The following is a 21,813-nucleotide window of genomic DNA, read 5'->3' as shown; positions in this document are numbered from 1 at the left end:
TTGTCGCCCTCTCCCGTAAAGACATAGTTTTTGTACTCCAGTCGGCACAAATATCCCTTTACACACACTCATCACCACAAACTGAAGAAAATAAACCTGGGGCCTGGTTTATATCTCACTCGATAGGACTACATCACCAAAGCTGTATGTAGTTAGATTATAAAAATTTATTCTGATAATTATGGATGGTGTCTCAGGGCAAATAAAAATATGTGACAGAATTTAAAAAGTATTTATATCACTAATTTTAATATTAAATTTTTTTTTTAAACCAAAATATATTTATTCAAATTTTCGTTTGATAGTTATTAAAATTAAATTATAGCATAACACAATAGTAATAGTCTACGTTAATCAGTAGTTTCGTCTTCTCTTTATTTATTTCGCTTTAGATGTGGCTCCCTTTACAGTTGAGTATATTGTGGCCCGGAGCAATCTTCCTCTTCCCCCCCCCCCCCCTCAAAGGTGGACGACTCGCTGAGTTCCCACTCGCTGTCACCCTCTACTCGCTCCGCTTGCAGAGTTTTGAACCAGCCCACTCGTGTTGCCTGAAACATTCGAATTCGCGTGCTATTTGCCATATGGCGTTAGTATGTTTCTAGCACATTCCTCTGTTGGAAAACATTTCCACAACTGCTTATAAGTAGTTTGGAGCACTATTTATTTTTTCTAAAATATAAGTTTCACTTGTGTTTTAGGTGCTTTCAGAAAATTTGTCACAGGGACTAGTTAATATAATAATAATTATAGGAGTTGATGGACATATATTCTGCGAGAGCGCCGATACAAAAGTTAGGTTTGAATTTCCATATACCTCACTCTAAAATATTCTATAGTCCAAACAACATCTTATGTTAACCGAACGTATCTCAAGCTAGTTCATTTATTTGTATTCGTTTTATAATTCATCCCATTCATTGCAAATCTCACTTTCTTCACGCCTATGAGCTACTACCCTCATGTTCTTGGTTTGCCTCTCCAGGGAAAACTAATACAAATATATGTATTTCTTTCGAGGAAACACGTGTATCATTCTACCATTGTTAAGCGCCTTCGTGCGTACATGTTGTTTTTGCAGCGTAACTTGATGCCTTGACGCCTTAAGTGCTCCCCAGGGCAAGGTCTGAGAAAGGAGAGCATAATGGCGGAATTATTTCGCAAACAATAACTACTTCCTGCTATAGTTCCCATTTCTTCAAGCCTTTCTTGTACGTGTGATGAATATGTAATTTTTTTTTTAAAAAAAAGTGTAGTTAATATTACAGAGCGATAACACTCGCTATCATAAATGAATCTAATTTTGAGGTGCAATTATTAGGTATAAAATAAATAACAGGATACGAAAAATAATACTTAAATGCAAAAGTATTCAAAGAACAAGTGAATTATCGATAACACGCCCGCTGTTGAGGGAAAAGGGCTCTGAGCGGAAGTGACAAGCAGGGCGTAACTTTGAGATCAGGCGTCTTGCAGAGGCTGATCACGGCAACGAATAAGAACGAACACTAATCAAATGGAAAACAGCAAGAACAAGCAGTAAGCACTTAAACAAACAAACAAAAAAAAAAAAAAAACAATAATTTGGACGGTGGTAGGCTGAACAGGAATTTAGTCAAGAAGTTATGACATTATTACACATTTGACTACACGGTATCACCAAAACATACCTGTCGCAAAAGCAAATAATAATTTACGTTTTTGCCATGACTTACCTGAACACGTTCGCTACTGCACATGAACAACTGGACTTAAATTGAAGAACTGATAAGAATAATGAAAACGAGCAAGGGTTTAAAGGCGCGTTTATTTTGAAGAATTAGTCGTGTAATATATGACTATGTATACTAGTGGAATGGTTTATGATCGTAGTGTAGGAATTATGAGGCATCGGGTGCGAATCATATGTTGAATTCAGACTTACCAAAGATGGTTATATTTATATTTGTCCTTAAGAATTAAGGGAAGCGCCAATCAGAGCACAGTAGAATGTTTGGTTGGCTCGAAATAATGTTTCGTTGGGAAAGCGAGTTATAATGTAGTACGAAAGGAGTAGAAAATACGGAATTACTAGAATCATGTAAATAAATTATAAACTACTTAGAAGAACATTGCACGAAATGATTTTAAAAAATCTCGGATTGTAATATTTACCTTGTTTTAAGCTTATGGAAATGGATAATTCTGAAGAATTTCTGGATAATTTTTGCTATTACATAAGTATATAAATATTTACAATTCATTAATATATTTTCTTACTTATAAAGTCATTTCATGGTGGCTTGGAATAGATTATAAAAGCTTTACATGAACTTAGTAATATTATATTATTGTAATATATCCTCGATTCTGATTATAGTTTACGAGCTGAAATGTCGCAATTTTTACGTTCAATTGTAACCATGTGCTGGTATTTTAGGTAGGCACGTGACAAATTTCACCATGAGTAAAAATTTTATTTTAAATAAATTATTAATCGGCGAAGATAAAAAAACTTAATTCACTTAAAATTGCAGACGATACCTTCGAATACGAAAATTCTACTTAAATAATATGGCTGCTTACTTGCCCGTTTTCATGGGCTGCAAGTAAAGACCATTAATGCAATCATGAACTGGATACTACTTAACCATGTTTTCGCTAGCCTACATGATAGGTAGAGACCCGGAAATTTCGCGGATTCATTTAGTCGCAAGCTAGAATGCAAACCTTCACACTCTCGCACTGTGTTCATGATTGGACCGCAGTTGTTTGGACACGCCCCTCTAAGACCGTGAGCCAATGATGCCCAGCTAGGAGAGAAGTAAGCGAATTAGGTAGTGCCAAATAACAAGGATAAAAATGTGCTCGCTAAGAAGTCAACCAATGGGAAAGTAAACATGGGTCGAGCACACCTAAAACTTTGAATTCTATCCTGAGGCCAAAATAATCCGCGAAATTTCCGGGTCTCTAATGATAGGGTTAAAGCTGTTAAGGTTTTTAAATTGTGAGCCCACCTTAAGCATTTCGGGCGCAAAAGCCACGCACGCGCAGACCCACGAGGACGAGTGACATAGCGAACAGATGAAGTGATAGTGAGGGAGGAGGTGATAACAATGCGCTCAGAGGAAGCAGCAGACATTCATGTAATGTACATCTACCCGGTGTAGTTTATGTAAACTCATTGCAAATTCTGTATAGCAAGTATAAGGTCCATTTGGTCGAAAAAAAAAAACAACTACCGTATGTCCGTAAAGTAAAGGTCCTGTTTTGTACGCTTTTTGTGGCGAACCGAAATGAAACTAAATCTTGAAACTTGCGCAACATTGGACAGTATCGTAAAGACAGGCCACATCGAACAGCACTGAACAGGTATGCAAACTTGGAGAGTTTACTTTGGATTTGGCGAAGGTTTCTATCTGGTTTTCGTTGCTTTCTTGCGACAGGTCGAAAGTGCACTATGACTTTACGGACATACTGTATATGTAGTCGATAATGAAGTGGAGTTTTTAGCATGTCGGACACACACGGAAATGATGCTCATGTGGTGTATGATCTACCCTCACCCACCAAATCCACTTTCCTTTTTTTTGTGTGTTTTAGATTATTATTTCAAATGCTATTGAGGAGTGATTTTTTCAATACATATTATAATTTGAATAAAAATTATTAGTCGATTAAAAAATGAATGGCAGTGATAATTGAAATTCAATGAATGGGACTGTTCTTTATTGAAAGCGGTTTATAGTAAATATTTGACGAATAAATAATTTGGTCGTTTATTAAGCGAAGTGGAACTATGTCGCAAGAAAATGTATTACTAATTGTTTTATAATTAATTTTTTTTAGCTAGGCTGACACAGTACCTTTTATGTATTCATTTTATGTTATTTGAAAGGTAATTTAATAAACTATTATTACCGAATAGTTATATATTTTTTAGTTTATGTTTCTTTATGTTACAATAAATTATTATAGTATAGAAAAATGACTAAACAAGATTTAGTTTCTGCAAAAATACCTGCCCATTAGAGTCATCGGATTTTCGTTAAAGCCAGTATTTGTATATTAGGTATTCCACTTGGGATCACAAGCAATACTTACAAAAAACTGCTGTTCATTTTTGTGATTTTTCTGGGAAATTTTGAGCGAATGATCACTAAGTTTTCGTTTAAAAACTGTTGACATTTATATAAATATGCATTAACTATAAATTGAGAAAATTTTATTAGATATACATTGTATTATAAATATTGAAACACGTTTATATTTATTTTAACTGCTGTCATGTTTGGATAAAACAATAAAGTAATTTCATATTACACTTATAATATTATTATCTTTAAAGTAACTGTAAAATAAAAGTCTTGCAGCAAGGGTATTCGCAGCTTAGAAATATTATCGTATTTCAAAATGTTTAGTGTGACTATACATTATCTACCTGAATTTATGCATACGTAGAGTCTGCGAGTCAGCAGATTAAACTGCAAAGCATGTGAATTATATACATAAATACGACGAGAGGTAAACATAAGTAAGGAAGATAACTCTTTGCATGAATTAACAAAAACTTAAAGTACTTTCCTTTCCTTTATTTTTTTTAACAAATAAAACAAAAGTTACATTCTTAAATAAATTAAGAGATATGACAGTTTCCCATTCTACTTTCACGCTTACTTCAGTGCGCTTTACTTACGTTCATGAACTGAGTAGACACTACCTTTACTTCAGCTTATAAACCTTTCACACTCAAGGAGATTAGACTACAAAATTTTCGAGTTTCAAACCATTTGAAATCTTTCAGCGCAGTGCTTCATAATACTGATGATAATAGAGTAAAGCTCTCAAAAACCAAAATCTAATATATATATATATATTGGTAATTTATTCAGTTAGTTTATGCAATGCAGTTGTGTAAAATGGAAAACTGCCAGTTCTCTCGCATGACAATATAAATGAATGATCACTCTAGTGTAGCAACTGCAGTAACTGTAGCAAGAGCTGAAAAGAGGAAGGACAAATAGCTCATAATCTGTTATGGCTTCACAAGGTAGCACTTAAGGGGCCCGCCTCGTCAGGGGTGTATGTGTGTTAGTGAGGCGGGGTGATAAGCGCGACGTTCGCTGGTGCTTCCAGCGCGGTATAGCCTCTAAGCGCAAGGCTCTGAACTGGCGCGCAGTCTTCTCGTCGTCACAGGATAACTGTGAAATTTGAGCGGTGACCGTAACATTATGTGGCGGAGAAATGAAGATAAAGGTGTTATGCAAGCTCCTTAAGTACTTTCAAGAATCTGTACTGATTGTTTTATGCCTAAAAATTACTCTGAAAACACGCGTTTTAGGCATTTTAACGCTTCTAAAAATACAGTTTAAAAACTTAATCCGAAATTAAAAGTACTTTTCGGTCCTCAGCGAACTCTTAAATGCTATTCGTAAATAGGCCCCACTCGGATATCTTGAGTAGTTTTGAAATCGCGTTGTTTTTCCTGAAGCTCTGCACACCGTATGTGTGCCCAGGTAGGCGGGCCCCTTAACAGACTTTAATACGAGCAATAATCGTTTGTATGCAGAACGCTACTAACCTGACGTTTAAAACACTTACGGGTGTTGCAGTAACTTTTTTTTATGGTATCAACATCTCATCTATAGTCTATATAGGTGGTTTGTACCTATGTGTTCCTACAAAAACACTTTGATCCCAGAGAGAGGTGATGTTGCAACATGGTTGGCTATCTGGTAAACCCACAACTAACTCGAAGATATGAGGCAGTGGCGTAGTGAGAAGGGCAAGACTGTGGCAAGTCCTGGTTGGTTGAGAGACGTACCAAGACTGTCCTGAGAAAACCTAGAAACGTTTAGCACATAAAGAAGATATATTTTTTAAAATTTCTGTAGGAGATACCATATGCTATAATTTCACGGCATGTTTGACTGCAGGGTAGACAGAAAAGTCCTATAAATACTCGGGACACACGATAGGTTCGGGTGCTCAGTTCGTAACGAACAGTCCAAACGTAAGTATTCCACACACACACGATCAGTTTTGTGGTTGCTGTTGCTGTTGAATGTAGCGTTTCATCGTAGAAGGTGAAATAATCTATGGATGTTGCAAAATTGCAGTTTAACTGTTAGTTATAAAAAGGAAAGGAAAAAAATAGCAAAGTTGCCAAAGGAGTATAAACAATGGTGAAGAACTGATTGATTAGACCGGCAGTTTGGACTGGTGAGACGCTGTTTCCACACACGCGGCTGTTCGGACTGAGTGCTTTAGAGTCCATAGTCCGATCTGATGGGAAGCCACCAGTTCCGACTGAACATTCCACCGTGATTGCACTCCACGGCAGTTTTTCGGGACTGTTCGTTCGGACTGATCGTATGTTGTGGGGGCTCCATCTTTCACCGAACCACTAGGAATCCACGCGACAGCTGGATTAATGAATACCGAATGGGAAGAGATCTTTCCGCGTTTTGTAAGCTTAGCAATGGTCTAGTCGTACAAGGTAGTAAGTAGCCTACTGCTGTTCGGCCATCCACGGCCTCGTGCGTTGAAGACAAGACGTGTTGTGGGCGGGGCAGCAGGTGGTGAAGACACGGCGTGCTGCGGTCAGGACACCAGGTGGTGAGGCAGGACCCCGCCACCAGGACACAGAGGGACGTCGTCCCTCGCCTAGTCGGTGAACAGGTCCTTGTAGGGCACCAGGTCCATGCAGTTGGCCACGATCTGCTTGATGGCCTCGCCGATTGCCTGGGCGATGTACGGGCCTATCTCGGTGTTCAGCACCTCCCAGTTCTCGTTCAGGAAGCTGTTGGTGCTCTCACCTGTGACACGTGCACAAACACACCCGTACATTCCACTACACTTCTTTTTCCCAAGGGACTTGACTACATCAGCCTATAGAACCCCCCCCCCCCCCTCCCTGATAACATCTTATGTACGTAAAATATCCACAATTGAGTCATCAGCGATATCATTAAGGAGGTGCCTCCCATTTCAGGTCATTATTCACATATCAACGTTTAGACTTTTTCAATAGTTTAACTTTCACGAAATGATAAATATACATAGAGCATACTTTTTGCATAATTAGCTGCGAAAGTTACATTTATAACGTTTTTGGGTTATACAAATAAGGAGTATTTAATTTACTGCAGAACTGAAACTTTTAGGGTTAAATACAATGCCGCTGGCTACTTCATGATATGGTTTGCATTTCTATAACAAAAACTCATTTCTTGTTTCTTGGCTGTCAAAATCGTAACTTAATTGAAAATTTTGAAATACCAGGTAAAATAAATTAATATTTTCTGAAAGAAATTCAAACCATTTCTTGAAGTAGCCAGTGGCATTGCAGTTAATCCTAAAAAGTTTCAGTTTTGCAATGAATTAAATTATCCTTGTTTGTGCAACCCAAAAACGTTAAAAATGTAACTTTCACAGCAAATTATGCAAAAAGTATGCGATGAATACATTTTTAATTTCGTGAAAGTTAAACCATTTAAAAAGTCTACAAGTTCATCTGTAATTACTATAAATATAAAATCTTGACCTGAAATGGGAGGCACTCTCTTAAGAAAACTACTCTTAACATAACACAGCTAAGAAACTTTTGGGATTAAATCGAATTGATCATGCTGTGAGATACCACACAAACATGTTCATGAACATTTTCATATGAACCGTTTGATGCCCGGGGAGGTGACGTCACAGCAAGGTGAGGGACCGGGGAGGTGACGTCTATTTATTTTATTTATCGTCCTTATTGGTGGCGAAGTTAAGGTGGTGCGCCTTTTCTTACACTTAACCACTTTTCTGCAATTACATAAAATAGTGAAATATTAAAAATTAAGCATGATATAAGCAGTTGTTGACTACATATTATGAGAACAAATAAAAAATTTATCTTAATGTTAAAATATGAATTATTACAAAAGATTCAACCATAACTAATTTAAAGTAATTAAAAATTAAGCTTAGACATACTTAAAAACGAAAGTTATTAAACATACAGCAATTAGTATCAAAAAAAATAGGCGCTACTACATTAAAACCTGTCACTCGCACATTCACACACAGATTCAAGCAATAGGGTAGCGGGCGAAGTGGTCATGGTAAGAAGCAGTTGTCACAAAGATTTTTTTTTTTAGCCCGTACTTAAAGGAAGCTAGGTTTTTTCGTTTGTCTAGTAGCTTGGTCTAGTTTATCCCAGGCTCACCCAGCGTCTTGTCGCCGTTGAACAGGTTGTCCAGGTAGATCTGCACGTGACGGGCCGAGTGCTGCAGGCTGCTGTTGCCCGCCTTCATGTGCTGATCACCGCCCCGGGTCACCAGCGAGTAGTCCAGCCCGTACGAGATGTCCACGTCGGCTGCAACACGCACTCCCGCCCGTGACGTCACCCCTTCCCCCCCCCCCCCCCAGGAGCTCCGGCCGTCTCACTAGTTCCTTTGAATATACATACTGTATAGAAGTCGCCAGCCCAGGTTTAAATTTCTAATACGGTTTTGAGGTAGTTGGTTAATTCACCGCCGCAATCGCCACCATCTCCAGGGCATCGACTTGTGGTGGTCCCTGGCGGACAAGTGTCGAACTCTTCAAACATACCCTTCCCCACCCTCCCTCAAACACGCGTTGTCCTCCACCCACCCTCTACCCCACCTCTCTCATCACTACGGTTTTGTGACGCACAAACTCCCGTTGAACGACCTTGAGCTGTAGTGAATGTTGGGTGGGGGGGTGAGGGGGAATGACAGCGGGCGACAGTGCTGCGCTCTAACGTGCAAATAACAACCTAAGACGATACAGGGCGTTACGACAGCGCACTGTAACGGTGAAGTTCCCAAGCTGCTCATCATACGCTCCTGAAAAACGTAGAGTAAATCCTATTCACTCGCGACTTCTATACAGTAAATTATATTCAAAACTAATACTCTGTACTTACCCTGTGCATGACTACACCTTACCACCTCTGAAGCTGTGCGTGTTTGCCGACCCACCAGGCGTTATTAATCTTTATTTTGAACTTCACAGCGATATTTTTGCACGATGGTGAACTCTATGATAGAAGCAAAATACATCTTTGGTAAGTTTCTACGAGCTCACTGGTTATTAAATATCGTATATTGAGTTATCCTACTGTTTCTGAAAAAAAAAATGAAGATTAATTTGCGAAGCTTGAGAATTTTCATAAATATGTCATTATGAATACATGTATTATTCTGTATATCCAGATCTTTGTTAAGACACGGATGAAACATTTTTTTTTCCATTGTCAATACTTCCTAATAAATTAAAAAAAAAATTATATTGTATTTCAAATATATGTACTGCTCTAGGAAATCAATTAATTTTTTTTCTCTCTGTAGGTGCCTTAGGAGAGCACAATAAATTTTGGAATTTGCATAGGTTAGTTTTAAAAATGAAAATTTTTGGAAAAGAGACCTAGAGTTCAAATGTTAAAAAAAACTAGATTTAACACCCTAATTTAGTTTTCTATTTCTTATGTAAGTTGTTTGAAGTTTACATCGATTTAATTGATTTCTAAGAGCAGTAAATATCTTTGAAATAAAACTAAATTTTTTTTTGTCTATCAGGGAGTATTGACAACGGAGAGAAAAAAAATGTTTTATCCGTGTCTCAACAAAGATCCAGAAATACAGAATAATACATGTTTTCAAAATGACATATTTATGAAAATTCTCAAGCCTCGCAAATTAATCTTCATTTGTTTTCAGAAACTGTAGGATAAGTCAGTATACGATATTTAATCACCAGTGAGCTCGTAGAAATTTACCAAGGATGTATTTTGCTTCTATCATAGAATTCACCATCGTGCAAAAATATATCTGTGAAGTTCAAAATAAAGATTAAGAACGCCTGGTGGGTCGGCAAACACGAATAGCTTTAGAGGTGGCAAGGTGTAGTCATGCACAGGGTAAGTTTACTAAACAATAGTAGAAACAAAAGTAGGTGAGAAAGATGTATGACCTTATGGGTTATTTCAAATGCATACGTATAACTTACACATTATTCAAAGCTGAAAATGCAACAATCTGGGTTTATGAATGAGGGGTATTTTGTAATTTGTACACGTATCACGTGCAGGTTTTTTTTTCTGTGAACATTTATGATACACAATACATACTTATTGATTTGAAAACGAACTAGTGGCATGTTAGTTTGTGGTATAATGTTTGAACCATTAGAACTTCTGTTTTGATTAGCATGGAATAATTGAGGGGTTTGCAGCAAGAACCAGTTAAGTACAGAATTGTAATATTTGCTTAACAAAGATAGAGTAGTCTGATTCTTGTTGAAGGGTCGTTGGCAAAAAGCAATATTTCATTCAGATGATTCCACACAGGCCTAGTTCTTGTGCCAAAGGAGGTGAGCTGTTGTATGTCTAGTATCTATACACACACTAATTCATTTTTGACCAGAAGTGGACTTTCTGATTTCCGCAAAAACCCTCCAATTACTCGAAAAAGTATATTCAATAAAGAGTCCCACAGTAAAAAAAATTGTCTTCGTTACTCTGTCTGCCAAAGGCTTTTATCTCACAAACAATATGCTGCAACATTCACACATTTTGTATTACTTTTAACAAAATAAATAATTTTAATATTTTTTTTATTAGAACATGATCCAGTAAAAATGTGTCAAAATTAACAAAAATATGGGCTTTCTTTATTTAAAAATTGTTATATTAACAGTTATTTTTTATATTTAAAATTACTCCATTATTTTCAGGTAATCCATTGTGTTATTTTGTATTTATAGAAAGTTATTATAAAGGTTATAGAAGTAAATAAGTAAGACCTAGGAAATGAAATATGTTACTAAGATACAGCATTTGAGTAAATGCTTAAGCCAAACATCCCAAAGTACTTTCGTATGTAATGATTTACAGGTATCCTACAGACCTTTTGAACGTCACCCGATTCGCAATTGCCTGGTTAATTATAAAGTTTAAAGAATGTATTACTTCAATTTAATTAGTTACGTATGTATACTTTTCATATTAAGAAATCACAGGATTGCCAGGTTTACTTTATAATATTTTTTAGTAATTGCTATGTTTGATTGGTCAGTCTCATATTAACGGATAATTCACTATCCCCTATTTATAACTATTAAAAAAAGCTAATTGAGTTATTTTTAACTTGTTTTTTAGCTGTGTCTGAAATGATGTGTATTAATTTCTTTACAACATTAGAATCGCTCCCTTGTACATTTACAGAATATAATACAGTACAGGCATTCTTAAATTATTCTAATTTTCTAACTGAAAAAAGAATCAGAAATATTCATAAAACTTAAAACTTGATTCACGAATATTTATTCAATATCTAAAAAAAACTATTTATTTTGTTTGAAAAGTAAAATTTTAAAGAAAAAAAAATGCTGTTCATATTTTGGTTTCTTTAAATTAGTTTTCGCTACTTCATGTAGACAGTAGGAGTGACGGACAGTTTTCGAACTACACAATTAAACAATTAGTCACCAGACACTTGGAGTCAAAGGCGGTTATGCGCGCTATCTAGACACTGCGAGGTGAACTACGAGGGCCGTGGAAACCGACAGCGCCTGCCATCTAGCGGCAGAGAAATGAACTACTGAGTCTTAAAGCGATTGCTATTAAGTTCTTCTTTGCAAGAAAATGTCTAAATAGAGAACAGTTAAAATGTGATATTTTGAATTTATTAAATTTTTTTAAAAGTCGAAAATCGCAAATTTCATGCTGCCTTTAAAGCTATGAGCTATGGCTTATTATTATCATTGGCAGAATTTATTTTATTATTTACAACTGGCCACACGGAATTTTGAAACCCAAACCCAAATTAGGTTTTCTTTACCCAGAGTTGTATGGAATATGCCAAGTTATTGATAACTCAATTGCACTAGATAAAAAAAAATATGTAGATACTTTTTGAATCTAGCCTGCTGATCAATTATAGGTCTAATGCGAAATCATAGTATCTCTATAAATGATAATAGAGTCGTAGTTCCTTCTTGAATTATTACAATCCGGCCACAAATTTTGATGGAGGATTTCAATACGAGTAAACAACAACCGCCACAGTCTGTATTGTTTATAGCTGGCGTGCTGTGTATTTCCTAGAAGAGCTAATTAATTTAAAGGATATTGAGAATCCACGATTTACTCCTTAACAGAGTATGAAGCATGATTCCTTGTTGGCTTTGAGCCAATGTTTATTTAGCGGCATAGTAAAGGGCTGAATCAAAATGTTCAAGAGACATTAATAGGGCCATGCATATTTCGCGAAAAGATTCCGAGACCAGCTGAAAGTTAAAACACTGTAGCATCGTCTGTGTTTCGTGATTGGGTGATTTTCTTTCATGTACATGACGATTGTTAAAACACCGATCACAGTAATTCAGAGCAGAAGCAAACGCGTCCTTAGTGGCTCGGTCGAACAAGGCAACGACTTATCTCACAGACGACCGCCAATCACAAGGAAGAAGTCGCTGGTGCCCGTATACCTTGTTGCAGTCTAAAAGGCGTTCATATTTATTTGCAAAAAATGCCTGACCCTATAATAGATCAAGACTGATTCTATGGTTCAATGACCTCCATGATAGGCTGTTCATTGACTGCTGACGTATTGTGACGTCTGAACTGGATTTCTTTGGATTCACCTCTCCTTTAATTGAGAATTTCACTTGGGCTCGTATACAGGCTGGCGTCTTGCAACTACTTCCTGCCTGACGAGACAGTCCCGTCGCAGTGTTGTACAGCCCTGCAGATAAAATTTGGTCTAATCGTAGAAGTAGCATAAAGGAAAATTGGTCTGAATTGTAAACTGTGGCGATATAAACACGTGTATTTTACTGGTCCACCCCACAGAACAGATGATAGTTTTAATTTCTTGGACATACGCCATTGTAGTTTGGCACTGTTTGTCATGGAAAAAATTCAAGAATGCAATTTAAGAAAAAAAACGTAAACCAACATAAAACTAGTTTAAATAAACAATTCCTAACAGATAAACCCAAATATGTAGCTAAACAGATATTATGGAAAACAAAGACGATTTCACAGGCAAATAAAACTGTTTTGTCATAGGAAACCTTCTGTTTTCGTCGTTGTTGTCGTCGTTAAATAGTCCATATCGTCTGTTTATCCTCATCGTTGTGTTCGTATATTTGCTACGATGTCCAGGTTTCTTTTATCTGTCTACATTTACTGTTATTGTTGAACCTGTCTCGTCGTTGCTAGCCCACTGTGTACGTCTGTAATATCATTATTTTTTTTTGATGAACAAATTCCTTCCACGTAATTCTTGTGCTGTCTGATGTTTAGTTTGAATGTGTTTTGTGAGCTTTCCTCGTTGTGTTGTCCATAACACCTGTACAGGTTCATCGTTGTGTCTATCTGTTTCGACGTTACCTGATTTAGGCTTGTTCTCTGTGGGTTTACGATTTTTTCATTTTTATATCTTGATTTACGATCTTGAATTTCTTGACGTGACAACGTCTTATAAATCGATGAACGCCAGCTGCACGCACGAAAAAGCATGACTCATTGTCACGTTCCGCCTGAGCCGAGCGTGCAAGAACCGGCCAACCACCGTGCGAGAAAATCTTCTATAATATCAAACAGGTTTAAGGCGGGCTTTTTTGAACTAATTGTTCGTGATTATATTCGAACAAAATTATTTTAATTGAATTTTGCAAAAACCTGTAAATAATATGTAAAAATTAAAAAAAGAATTAAATTTTTGATCAATGTTTTCTTATGAAGTTTTCACGTAAAATTATCTTCCGTGAACCGACTTTACAGACAACCCCTCTTTATTTTATCCCATGACAAACAGTGCAAAACTGCAGTGGCGTATGTCCAAGGCAGTCCCGTATTACGTGAATCAGTGAAGGAAAGTAGGTGGTATCTGCCCGAGTGCTACGGCAGTCTGGGAAGGTGGTAAGAGGAGGGGGGTGCCAGGCGCGGCGCGACACTCACTCATGTTGATGTTGCCGTCTCCTTTCCCCTTGATGGGCAGCACCAGGATCTTGCCGTCCACCTCGTACCGCGTCAGCAGCGATAAGTCCGGGATGTGCAGCTCGATTGTTATGTGCTGCTTCTGCAGGTCGAACCTGCGGGTCCACACACACACACAGCCGTGCAACAGTGGGCTAACTACATATCACTCTCTACTCACCGCTAGTCCGTGAGGTTATCAATCTCTCCTGCAGTCATTCATAAAAAAAAAAAAGGTTGGGTTGTCTGTAAAGTCGCATTACGGACAATAATTTTACGTGATAACGTCATAAGAAAATATTAACGAAATATTGCATACTTTTTTTTAATTTTCAAATAATATTTACAATTTTTTTTACAATATTCAATTTAAATAATTTGTTTAGATATTATCACGAACAATTAGTTAAAAAAAAGGCCGCCTTAACCTGTTTGATATTATAGAAATATTTTCTCACACGGTGGTTTAGACGGTTCTTGCACGCTCGGCTCAGACGGAACGTGACAATGAGTCATGCTTTTTTCGTTCGTGCAGCCGGCGTTCATAGATTTATAAGACGTTTATCACGTCGAAAATATTTATTTATAATTATTTACAAGTGAATTACCGTTCTTTGTTTTAGGAAATAAAAATGTCATATCGTATTCGACAGATACGTAAATTTATTATTATGCTTCTTCTTAATGGTTGTCACAAAGCGCGAGAAAAAGTGAGATGTGTCTTGATTTTTTTCACATAGTAAAAGGTTATTTTGTAAATATATAAATACACGCTAACAGTTCAAATTAACACTTTAAAATATCCTCTAACTTATTTTTTTCAGCCAAGAAAGCATTGCAATTGTGAAACCTATGTTAAGTAACATTATATGCAATTGTAGACAAAGAAGACCGCTAAGAGCCGGTTACAAACGAACGATATTGCACTGAATGCTCTATATTAGTCCCACTATTAGGAAAACTTGCAATTGCACAACGTGTGGGATTATTTATAATTTTTAATATTTTTAGGAAATAATAGTTTTAAAATGGTTTAGCATAATTGCATGGCTGTAAAAACATATGAAAATAAATTATAGTGGATGCGCATGAAGGAATTGGTAAAACAAATGTTTTAGTGAAGAATCCTTGACTGAATTTTAACAAATAGAAGATGAAATCAAAGTATCACGGGGGACAGAAGGAGAAACCACTTGCAAATGAAGTCTCCGGGAAGGCTCTGAAAGCAGAGAAGAGGCCGTGATGGCAGGCCAGGCCTAGCCCAAGGTCAACTAGAGGCAGTAGAGACTCACCGCGCCTTCTTCAGCTGCACACGCTCCAGTCCGTGCACATTCAGGTCCCTGAACACTATCTGCAGACCCGTGGGCGAGCTGCCCTTGTTGGCGTCCTCTATGCGGATCTCTGTGATCTTCAGGGGATCCACCACCGGGATCTTGTACTTGCGGTCTCCTGCGGACAGAGGTCAGAGTGCCAACCCAGCCCACACCCGGCCGCTCCAACCTGCTCCAGCCTGCTCCAGCCCACTCCAGCCTGCCCCAGCCCACTCAAGCCCGCTCCAGCCCACTCCAGCCTGCTCCAGCCCACTCAAGCCCACTCCAGCCCGCTCCAGCCCACTACAGCCTGCTCCAGCCCACTCCAGCCCACTCCAGCCCATTCCAGCCCACTCCAGCCCGCTCCAGCCCACTCCAACCCATTCCAGCCCACTCCAGCCCGCTCCAGCCCGCTCCAGCCCACTCCAGCCTGCTCCTGCCCACTCCAGCCTGCTCCAGCCCACTCCAGCCCGCTCCAGCCTGCTCCTGCCCACTCCAGCCCACTCCAGCCCGTTCCAGCACACTCCAGCCTACTCCAGCACACTCCAGCCTTCTCCAGCCCACTCCAGCACGCTCCAGCCTACTCCAGCACGCTACAGCCCACTCAAGCCCACTCCAGCCCGCTCCAGCTCACTCTAGCCCACTCCAGCCCGCTCCAGCCCACTCAAGCCTGCTCCAGCCCACTCCAGCCCGCTCCAGCCCACTCAAGCCTGCTCCAGCCCACTCCATCCCGCTCCAGCCCACTCCATCCCACTCCAGCACGCTCCAGTCCACTCCAGCCCACTCCAGCCCACTCCAGCACGCTACAGCCCACTCAAGCCCGCTCCAGCCCACTCAAGCTCTTAATAATATCTTTAGCTGAATACAGGTTTCAAAATAACCAAATAATCCATCTTAACCAGATGTTGCTCTAAACGCATATATTTCATCTGGCATAGGTTATATATATATATATATATATATATATATATATCACTGCCATGCTACTAATAGGACAGTTATAGATAGAGAGTATTAGTCAGGGAAGCTAAATTTATTGCGATCCACATAGATTAACACTAAAAAACGTCAGCCAACAACAAACCCAAAACCACACACACATACACAATTATGTATACATATATGATAATACATATTATTTAGGAACCAGATGAAATAATGGTAAGAGACATGAATATTTCGAGTAATTGAAAACCTGACGGCTACAATTCACAATTATGTACTTGAATTATCTACTTTATATCTCAACTGTGTTTATTATGAATTGAGGAGGTTGCTGCAAAAAGGACCCATGCTCCAAAACAATCTTGGTGGTCAACACACTTATATTTAGCTCCTTTTTCCACTAAATCCAGAATAATTCTTAGTTCACTTAACAAACTTTCACTCATTTAAAATAAAACTATTAATACATAAACACATAAAAAATAGTAGGTAATCTATTTATCTGAAAACTTTCAACAATTTAATTGGTTCTCTTAAAAAAGGGCTCACAGCATCATCACATAAACTTTTCATACCAGCAAAAAAAATTAAAATTTATGGATAATATTTGGTGACCATAAAGATTAAGATAAGTATAAATTATTTTTTATATTCTCCCCGAAAAGGGCTCATGGTGTCTTAGGTCCTTATTGCAGCAACCTCCTCAGTTATGATTTGAACTCTCCGAGTGTTTGGAGTATATTAAAGCGGATTGCAGGAGTCGTAAACGTGAGATGAAATAAAGACATTTGTCGGTCTCAGAACCAGCTGGTGGCTTACCGAGTACAGTGGAGTAGCACCGTGTCTGCCGTGGTAGAGAGCGCTCCCAGACGCGAAACTAAGACCTTCAGGATCCGACCCGAGGCCGAATACACGACTCTAAACTGCCGGCAAACAGCGATAAACATGTAGGCTCTCCGCGCAAGGCCTCTGCCAGGCCGTCGCAACACCTCGGCCGCGAAGCCGTTGCGTCGCACGAAACCAAAAAATAAACAGATTTTCTCCTCTGCGGTTATGAAATACGTTAAGTGTTGAGTCATTAAAAATTCGTGATGATACATGTACTCCATTATAACAGGTTAAGCGTGTGCTTAATGGTCAATTATTGCGAATTCTATAAGAAAAGTTTCCGTCGTGACAACGTCTAATAAATCGATGAAGGCCGGATGAACGCACGAAAAAGTGCCCCGTTACACACATAGTTCCCGTAACGCCGTGTCCCGTTACGCTCATTGTACGATTGCGCCGCATCTATCTCTCTTCCACTCGATTGGAACAACCATAGATTTTACTTTTTCGAGGCACATTAACCTTGAAACACTCCCATTCGTTTCCTACTTTTCCTATCATCGTCCTATCCTTAACAAAATAACACAGATTCGGAGTTAAATAGCAAACATGTATAAAAGTTATAGTTAAAATAATCTCTTCGTTAAAGTAATAAAGATATTTGAATTAATGAGTGCAAATAAAATTAAATTTATCAATTAAATTGTAAATTTCATTTCACTCGTTCTTTGTATCCATACAAAATAGTGATAATTCAATAAAAATGATTCAATTTTATTTATAAAAGTATGCAACCATTTCATCAATGTTTTGTTATGATGTTGTCACGTTAAACTATCGTCCGTAAACCGACTTTACAGACAACAAATTTTTTAGGAAAGTTTTTCTTAGGTGGTTGTGTACCTATATTTTTGAGCTTTTGGTTTATGGACACTTCATTAAAGAAGTTTATCTTCTGTGAGAATTTCTGAAAAATATTGAAAGCACTTTTTTTCCCTTTAACATAATTTGTTACAGGTGGTAAGAAACACGCAGCGGAAAGGAGATACGGATAACGACACACACCTTTGATTATGGATGGAATGGCTGCAATTCCATTCTTGAGCGTGCACTCGTCCAGGTTGGGATCCTTCCTGGAGCAGGACTTGATGTAGGGCGCTGTGAACAGAGGCGCGCCGATGTATTGGCACCTGAATGAACTAATAACCTGTTTAAAAATTAATTCTCTAAATAATAATAAATGTTTTCTAAATACTAAAATACCCAGGCTAATGCATTTTCTGTCACTTCCTGGGTAGATGAAATTAAGCATGTATTAATTTGTTATTTCATTTTCAAACACTTTAAGTTTGGATGGTCATTGATCATTGAAGGAGTATATCGGAGAATAATTTGAGGAAAATAGTTCAGCAATTTCGCCTACAAAATACGAAGCACGAGGACCAAATTAATGTTATTTTCCTCAATAACAGACACTATAAAACTGTAATAATACATTTAACGAAGTGGTTTAGAGACCCGAGAATTTGTAAGACAGGCTTCAATAGAAAATTAGAGAAAAAATGTGGGAAAATACTACATATTACAATTACGAGTCGCGAATTTCTGCACCGTAAAATAATCAAGCAAGCAATGCATTTTCTTTGTATTTCGCGGTCATTTTCATAGCACACAAAATTATAATTTTTATCATTAAAATGGCGAATTAGTAACGTTTTCAAAAATAAACAATATTAAGAAATCACACAGTATTGTGTCAAATAGTTAAAATAACTTCACTCATACCGTTACCAAAAATAAATAATTTGTTGCAATTATATATATTTTTGTGAAAGTACAAAACTACTTTACTGAGCATTTTATATAAAAATTAATCTAAGCCAATAAGAAAACACGTTGGCGCAACCGATAATTTTGTAATCAGATTTAATTCTAAGCATTCATTCCTGCTCGTGAATTAGACTCTCTTTAATGACCATGACCCCAATCATCCAAGCGAGCACTTGAATACCGCCCAGATAATGAGGTTTTGACAATGACTTCTAACAAAAACAGTCAATTGACACTTGATATCTCCCAAGTGTATGACAAGGTTCAAATTTAAATTAAGATGGTAATTTATACGGAATGCAACAACGTTCTTTGTTTTTAAATCTACTATTAAATATATTGTATATGTTTTGTCTTCTATGCATGAAACAATAATTTACTTTCGAGTCACTTAGAGAACTGTAAAATCTATCTTCAAAAATAAAAATAAAAAGGCTTTTGTACACAAATAGTTGTACTCAAGAAGGCAAGCGCTCTTGAGACAAACGTTTGTATGTAAATAGAAAATTTGACGCAGTACTTGCTTATATGAACATATGAGAAAATATCAAACACATAACTGCAATTAAATTCTGTTAAAAAAGTTTTGAGTGATTATTACCACAGAAATGGTCCAACTGCGCTCCCAGCTACCCATGTTTATTTTGAGAAACCAGCAAAGCTGCTACTCACTACTTGCGTGCGCGATCTAACTGGTAATTAAAACATTTACAAGTCATAACGTATTTAACTAACGTTTTTTGTTCTTTGATTATATGTGTGTCCTTTGATGTTCTTGAAAGTAACACTTCCTATGACACAGTACAGCTAAATCTTACAGTCTTCGACTGATAATTGGCTGCCACTTACGTGAAAATCCATCTTCAGCTTTGAATAGAAACCACAGCCATTTCCACACCCGAGAGATTAATTACCACCACTGGCCAGAGGTTTCTTAAACACGCGTAAAATTACTGATGGTTCAATTAATAAAACAAAAAAAAAACATTTAACTTAACTGCTTCTTGGATCCTGGCTCCGAGAAGACTTACATAAAAACTGCCTTGTTCCTGACGTTTCGTCATGCCTTGTTGCAGGTATCTTGTGTTGTTGATAGACATTTGACATGGTTAACTGCTTCTTGGATACTGGCTCTGAAAATACGTCCGGAAAAACTACCATATGCCTGACGTTTCGTCATGCCTTGTTGCAGGTATATTGTGTTGTTGATAGACATTTGACATGGTTAACTGCTTCTTGGATACTGGCTCTGAAAATACGTCCGGAAAAACTACCATGTGCCTGACGTTTCGTCATGACTTGTTGCAGGTATCTTATGTTGTTGATAGACATTTGACATGGTTAACTGCTTCTTGGATACTGGCTCCGAAAATACGTCCGTAAAAACTACCATATGCCTGACGTTTCGTCATGCCTTGTTGCAGGCATCTCGTGTTGTTGACAGACATTTGACATGGTTGCAACAAGGGCAGCCGGAAACTTCCGGCACCTAACACCTACATCCAGAGGCCAACAAGCAGTTACTGAGTCCGACGACCGGAGCCTGGCCACGCGCTACTTCTCACGAGTGAGAAGACAGCAAAGGGAGATGGCAGGAGCTATACAGCGTCTCGCATCCCTGGTTTGCAGCGCGCACTTGAGCGGGCTTGAGCCGTGTCTTCGACATGCTCGTTCATTGCCAATTTCCGTTGTCCTTGTTTCGGTGCACGGTGTACTGCCAGATGTATGTCAGCGAAAGTTTTAGACACTAATTTATAATGTAATGAAAATTAATTAAAATAAATCTTAAATATTCTACTTACTAATGAAGAATTTTGAATGAGAACTTTGGAAATCCATTTTCTTGCTGTATTTCATATAAAAATAATACCTAATAATGTTTATTCAATTTGTACTTCTCAAGAGACGTAACTAAAAAACACCATCTTGAATTCAACCATTTTTACCTACGAATATTTTTGCATCATTTAACACTAGAAAATTTGTTTCGCCTTGGAATGTTCGACTGCAACAAAAGGTTTTTCCTGTGACATAATAATTAGTTGATTAACATTAAATTATATACATATATTTTTAAAATTATGAAACAAATAAAAAATATTAATAAACACTTTCGTAAGGTATTAAATAATCAAGGTCCTCTATTACTGAGAGTAACTCTAGTTCTAGAAGGATCTCTAGTACTGGAAGATCCTCTAACACCTGGAGGTACTCTAGTACTGGGAGGGCCTCAACACTTGGAGGTCCTCTAGTACTGGGAATAACTCTAGTCTTAGGAGAACCTATGGAACTGGGAATAACTTCAGTCGTAGGAACACCTCTGGTACTGGGAGGGCTTCTAGTCTTGGTAGGGCCTCTAGTACTTGGAGTATCTCCTGCTCTGGGACGGCCTCTAGTCCTAGGAGAACCTCTAGTCCTGGGAGGGCTTCTAGTCCTTGGAGGGTTTCTAGTCCTTGGAGGTCCTCTAGTCCTGGGAGGTCCTCTAGTACTGGGAGGGCTTATAGTCCTGGGAGGTCCTCTAGTCATGGGATGGCTTCTAGTCCTCGGAGGTCCTCTAGTACTGGGAGGGATTATAGTCCTGGGAGATCCTCTAGTACTGGAAGGGCCTCTAGTCCTGGGAGGTCCTCTAGTACTGGGAGGGATTATAGTCCTGGGAGATCCTCTAGTCCTGGGATGGCTTCTAGTCCTCGGAGGTCCTCTAGTACTGGGAGGGATTATAGTCCTGGGAGGACCTCCAGTCCTTGAGACACTCGGGTGGCTGCTCCAGGCACTCACGCAGCTCGAGGGCCGACGCAGCGACCACCAGCAGTCCGGCCAGGAGCACCGCCGACACAACCATCTTCACAGCTGCTGTCCTCACGCCGATACGGAGCGACTGACGCCCAGACCAGGGCGTCGCGGCGTATTTAAGCGCGCGGCGCGCAGAGGTCA

General features: G+C 38.3%; 1 protein-coding gene across 1 annotated transcript; it reads right to left on the bottom strand.

The window, feature by feature from the left end:
* Nucleotides 1–4,553: 4,553 nt before the first annotated feature.
* On the bottom strand, nt 4,554–21,759 carry LOC134532120 (protein takeout-like). The gene is made up of 6 exons (XM_063368439.1): nt 21,658–21,759; nt 18,118–18,210; nt 15,262–15,418; nt 13,952–14,085; nt 8,189–8,338; nt 4,554–6,794 (listed from the first exon to the last, which is right to left on the bottom strand). Exons 1-6 carry the CDS (start codon nt 21,719–21,721, stop codon nt 6,643–6,645), a joined length of 750 nt encoding a protein of 249 aa, XP_063224509.1. The 5' UTR covers nt 21,722–21,759; the 3' UTR covers nt 4,554–6,642.
* Nucleotides 21,760–21,813: the final 54 nt, after the last annotated feature.

This window comes from Bacillus rossius, chromosome 5 (assembly GCF_032445375.1).
Source record: "Bacillus rossius redtenbacheri isolate Brsri chromosome 5, Brsri_v3, whole genome shotgun sequence".
NCBI lineage: Eukaryota > Metazoa > Arthropoda > Insecta > Phasmatodea > Bacillidae > Bacillus > Bacillus rossius.
The sequence above is the reverse complement of the archived record's forward strand: the minus strand, read 5'-3'. Positions and strand labels throughout refer to the sequence as shown.

Excerpts from the sequence above, each read along its gene's own strand:
- LOC134532120 (XM_063368439.1), bottom strand. The coding sequence starts at position 21,721 with ATGGTTGTGTCGGCGGTGCTCCTGGCCGGACTGCTGGTGGTCGCTGCG. Across the intron at positions 15,419-18,117 it reads CATTCCATCCATAATCAAAG|GAGACCGCAAGTACAAGATC; the intron begins GTGTGTGTCGTT and ends CTCTGTCCGCAG. Across the intron at positions 8,339-13,951 it reads AGACGGCAACATCAACATGA|CCGACGTGGACATCTCGTAC; the intron begins GTGAGTGTCGCG and ends TGCGTGTTGCAG.